Raw genomic sequence first — 5,225 nt, 5'->3', positions numbered from 1 at the left:
CACCTGTCTGCACATTGCTGGGTCATAAGGTCAACGAGTGGAAGAACATCCAAGCGATCGTGCGCAAGGACGACTTCATTGCTAGCATCGTCAACTTCAACAACGAGGAGAAGATGACCAAGCCTCTGCGCGTCAAGATGCGAAACGAATTTCTGTCGAACCCCGAGTTCACGTTTGACAAGGTTAACCGCGCCAGTAAGGCCTGTGGTCCGCTAGTCCAATGGGTGGAGGCGCAGGTCACTTACTCAGAGATTCTTGATCGTGTCGGCCCTCTGAGGAATGAGGTAGAGCAGCTCGAAGAGCAGGCTCTACAAACGAAGGCTGAAGCCAAGGCCGTGGAAAATACCATCAATGCCCTTGAATCAAGCATTGCGACCTACAAGACCGAGTACGCGGCGCTCATCAGCGAGACGCAAGCCATCAAATCCGAGATGGAGCGAGTACAATTCAAGGTCGACAGGAGTGTCAGGCTCCTTGACAGTCTATCATCAGAGAGAGTTCGCTGGGAGGAAGGAAGCAAGTCTTTCGAGACGCAAATCAGCACCCTCGTTGGCGACGTCCTGGTCGCCGCGGCTTTCCTCGCTTACAGCGGTCTTTATGATCAAACCTTCCGAAAGTCAATGATGGAAGACTGGCTGCACCAGCTTCATCTTTCCGGAGTCCAGTACAAGCAACACAATCCTGTGACCGAGTATCTTTCCACTGCTGATGAGCGGCTCGGCTGGCAAGAGAACAGTCTCCCCGTGGACGACCTCTGCACCGAGAATGCCATCATCCTGAAGCGCTTCAACCGCTACCCTCTCATCATCGATCCATCTGGGAGAGTCACAGAGTTCCTCCAGAAAGAGAGCAAGGATCGTCGCTTGACTGTCACTAGCTTCCTTGACGATTCCTTCACTAAGCAGCTTGAGAGCTCTCTCAGATTCGGTAACCCAATCCTGATCCAGGACGCGGAGTCCTCGACCCTATCTTGAACCAAGTCCTCAACAAAGAGTACCAAAAGACTGGCGGGCGTGTTCTCATCCAGCTCGGCAAACAACAGATCGATTTCTCGCCTGCTTTCAAGATCTATCTCTCCACGCGCGATCCGTCCGCAACCTTCCCCCCCGATATCTGCAGTCGAACCACATTTGTCAACTTCACGGTGACGCAGAGCAGTCTTCAGACACAGTCCCTGAACGAGGTTCTCAAATCCGAGCGGCCCAGATGTGGACGAACGACGATCAAATCTCATCAAGCTGCAGGGAGAGTTCACGGTGCACCTGCGCCAGCTTGAGAAGCGCCTCCTCCAAGCCCTCAACGAGTCTCGTGGCAACATCCTTGATGACGATAACGTCATTGAGACTCTGGAGACCCTCAAGACAGAGGCGGCGGAGATCTCGGCAAAGATCAGCAGTACTGAGGGTGTCATGGCAGAGGTAGACGAGATCACGCAACAGTACAGCATTATTGCTCGTTCCTGCAGCACTGTCTTCGCCGTGCTGGAGCAGCTGCACTACCTCAACCACTTCTACCAATTCTCGCTTCAGTACTTCCTCGACATTTTCCACTCTGTCCTGCGAGGTAATCCGAACTTGGCTAATGAGACGGACCATAATGTCCGCCGGGATATCATCGTCAAGGACCTGTTCGTCTCTGCCTTCAAGCGAACAGCTCTGGGTCTGCTCCAACGCGATCGTATAACCTTAGCCATGCTGCTTGCACAGGCCTCGCCATACCCTATGGACAAGGGGCTCATCGACGTCATCCTAGACAAGCGTGTGGAGGGCAAGGATCTCTCCACCGAGCCAGATGCCCGAGACGAGGCCTTTGCCAGAGCGGGCCACTTCAGCGCGCTCAAGGACAAGCTAGGCAGGGCCGCCTCTACTGACTGGGACACTTTCCTCACCGAAGAACTTGCAGAGAACTTTGTTCCCCAGATCTGGGACGACAACACATCGGCAAATGACCAAGCACTGCTATCTCTTCTGCTGGTTAAGCTTTTCCGCCTTGACCGTTTCGTTCCTGCTGCAGAGCGCTTCGTGACGCTCGTATTTGGCTCTGACCTCTTCGATATTGTGGAGGATCTTAAGGAGACTGTCACCCAGGTGCCTGCCACCAGACCTGTCGCCCTTGTCTCTAGTCCTGGCTTCGATGCCAGCTACAAGGTCGACAACTTGGTTGAGAGAATGCGAGTCAACTGCACCAACATTGCCATGGGTTCCAATGAAGGTCTCGCCAGCGCTGACAAGGCCGTCACCACCGCCGCACAAACAGGCTCGTGGGTCTTGGTCAAAAACGTTCACCTCGCGCCGTCTTGGCTTCAAAGTCTGGAGAAACGCATGGATTCTCTCAACCCCCACTCGGACTTCCGGCTGTTCCTCTCGATGGAGTCGAGTCCCAAGATTCCCGTCAACCTCCTGCGCGCTTCTCGGGTCCTCATGTACGAGCAGCCTGCTGGCGTAAGGGCCAATATGAAAGACTCGATGTCCTCGCTCTCAACACGGTCTGCAAAGAGCCCTGTGGAACGTACCAGGCTTTACCTTTTGCTCGCTTTCCTCCACGCCGTTGTCCAGGAAGCGTCCGGCGCTATGGCTCCCAACCTCGGTTGGAAGGGTTTCTGGGAGTTCAATGACAGCGATGTAAGCCTACCCTCTCTGAAACATCGTGAATGAAGGCGCTAACAGGTTCACAGTACGAATGCTCGGCATTCATCATTGACACGTGGATCGAACAGGCCGCCGGGACTCGCACGAACATTGCGCCTCAAAGCATTCCGTGGGACATGATTCGCTACCTCGTTACTGAGACTTACGGCGGCAAGATCGACGACGAAGGCGACTTCCGCCAGCTCAACAGCCTCGTCGAGTCATTCCTCACGCCTGCAGCATATGACATTGGGCACAAACTTGTTGAGGGGCCTGATGGTTCTGAGGAAGGCAGTCTGGTTGTCCCATCCGGCACGTCTCTACCTGAGTTCACAGCCTGGATCCACAAACTTCCCGAGCGCGAGCCGCCCACGTACCTCGGACTGCCGGCCAATGCAGAGAAACTGCTGCTGGTTGGTCTGGGCCGCAGCCTGATCGGGAATCTGAAGAAGGTGATGGACACTCTGGACGAGGGCGAGCAGCTCATGGCTGAAGCTTAGTAAGCACTGTTGTTGGGCGTGTATGTGTGTCATTTCATCGCAAACCGGCGAGTTGCGTTGACGGCTGTTCATTTTCACCTCATTTCCTGTGCACTCTGTTTTTGATGCGGCGCATCGTGGTGGGGGAGAAGGGGGAGGGGGGGGTGGCCTCCAGGATTCTATCGCTTATTCGCTCTTCACCTTGCGCTGATACCCCCTTTTGAGCACATCAGTTCGACTAGATTGATTACTGTTTTGTCATCGTAAGCAAGCACTTTGTTTATTTGAATCATTATCTACGCAAGTAAATCCCCGACACCAGTTGCTTTCCAAAGGGGCTTTCAGCCCACACCGTAAATCAGACCGCCATTGTAGGGGCCTCCTTTCATAAGCGGCGAGTCGCAGCAAGCCGCAGCATCTTGGCTTACACAAGACTACCCTCCTCTCATGACCGACATTCACCATTCACTTCACCTTGAGATACGACTAGAGAAGCTCAACAGAGCATACAGCTCCTTGACAGATCCCCTATGGGCTACGAAAATCAGGTAGATAACAATTCCAAAGCGAGACGGAAGTCAAAGTAGAACAATCCCCAGCACCCTGTCCCCCGCCCCCCTTCTTCCCACCCCACATGAGGCTCAAGGCGATCGCCACTTTGACTTGGGACCCCCCGACGTGGGTCCAAAGTTCCTGGCATTCGGTACACTGTCCGATTGCTCTCTACTCGTCTTTCGGTGTTCGAGTTGTTGGGCTTTCTTGAACGACTGTAGGTTGTCCGCGTTGCTCCAGTGACTGCTCGCCCTGGCTGACGTGCCCAGCACAGCCTGATTGGGCTCCCAGGTCGCTTCCATTCCTTCGACGTTTTTGCTACAATCACCACGACCGGTAGATCCCCGTGTAATGTCATCAAGCCAGTACCGTACGGGCTCGGGCTTTGTTCTTCGCTTGGGATAGGTCACTGCTGGTTCTGGCAGATGGTCGCCTGTCCACTCTGATATTTGTGAGGCTGCATGTTTGGTCGCTTGCCCGTCATAATCATGGCACGAATCGTGGCTGGGGATCTGTGCTTCGGCGTCACCGTCGTCGGGGCAGTGGTCCAGATTGACCATGCCGAACGGTCCGTGATTTGCATGGTGAACTCCCATATTGACGGAAACGATTTGAACTGAGACCTCGTAGAGAAAATGGTGCGTACGTACAGGGTGAATTATGGACACTACCTAAGCATCATGCTTGACGGAGTCGGTATGAGCTTTTGTAGTCCATCGTCTCCGTGTCGTCCCAAGCTAAGCGCTTCGTCCAAGCGAAGAGTTTTTCGAATTATCACTGGATTTGCCAATGGAACCCTTTGTATTGGAATTCCAATTGACACGAATGACAGTTCTACCACAGCATACCACTTCCAATTACCACGTCAGCCTGGGCTGGGTCTTGGGCAGCGTTGGGCTCTCCCAGAGCCGGCGACGACACCACTCTCTGCATCTTCCTGCAGTCCGGCACACCCTCTCTGTCAAGAACTCTTGGAATTCGGCGGTGGCTCGCATGCGTGCATGTGGACGGCTGGCTGGCAGCGACAGCCTGGTGCCCGCATAGGTAGGGTCATCTGCCCCCCCTCTTCTTCTATTCTTTCCCATCCACTCCATAGTAGAGGCAAATGCTCGGAAGTCTTTCAAGTTCGAGATAAAGCCGGCTCCACTGATCCCTCAGTTATGACTGAGGCCGCCTGCTGCATTGCCCGCAAGGCTGGCCGCTTTTGCCCCTTGTATTTGAGCGCATCACAACGTAAATAGCGGATGGCTTCCCGTTTTCGCGATTTTGATCACATTGTGTTGCAGCCTGCTTCCCCGATATCCCACTTAACGTTCTCAATCGCTTATGAATATCATCGAATACCTGAGGATACAGCAAGGTATGATGGGTCGCGTACGGACAGCATCCAGAGCACAAGCTCGGCTGTCTCCCACAAGGCGACGTCATATAGCAAAATCAGCGAAGCCCAGACACAACCGAGCTCCCCGAAAAGCGGCCGGCGAGTGGGCGCCGTTCGAGGAGGAGATTTGCAGCTTTACCCAATATATGAACTCGAAGAATTAATGATTTCATGGAAGAGACATAC

At 53.9% G+C, this 5,225-nt stretch overlaps 1 protein-coding gene across 1 annotated transcript in view; it reads left to right on the top strand.

Moving 5' to 3' along the window:
- Positions 1-3,127, top strand: part of VDBG_00910 (dynein heavy chain) — a gene marked incomplete at both ends in the record, with an annotated part of 13,243 nt that extends 10,116 nt beyond the window's left edge. Inside the window, 3 exons of the mRNA XM_003009181.1 lie at positions 45-955; positions 1,199-2,621; positions 2,675-3,127. Of these exons, the coding sequence (XP_003009227.1) occupies positions 45-955; positions 1,199-2,621; positions 2,675-3,127 (2,787 nt within the window). The remainder of the gene's footprint in view (positions 1-44; positions 956-1,198; positions 2,622-2,674) is intronic.
- Between the last annotated feature and the right edge of the window lie 2,098 nt (positions 3,128-5,225).

Source organism: Verticillium alfalfae, genomic scaffold, assembly GCF_000150825.1.
Source record: "Verticillium alfalfae VaMs.102 supercont1.1 genomic scaffold, whole genome shotgun sequence".
Lineage (NCBI taxonomy): Eukaryota > Fungi > Ascomycota > Sordariomycetes > Glomerellales > Plectosphaerellaceae > Verticillium > Verticillium alfalfae.
The sequence above is the reverse complement of the archived record's forward strand: the minus strand, read 5'-3'. Positions and strand labels throughout refer to the sequence as shown.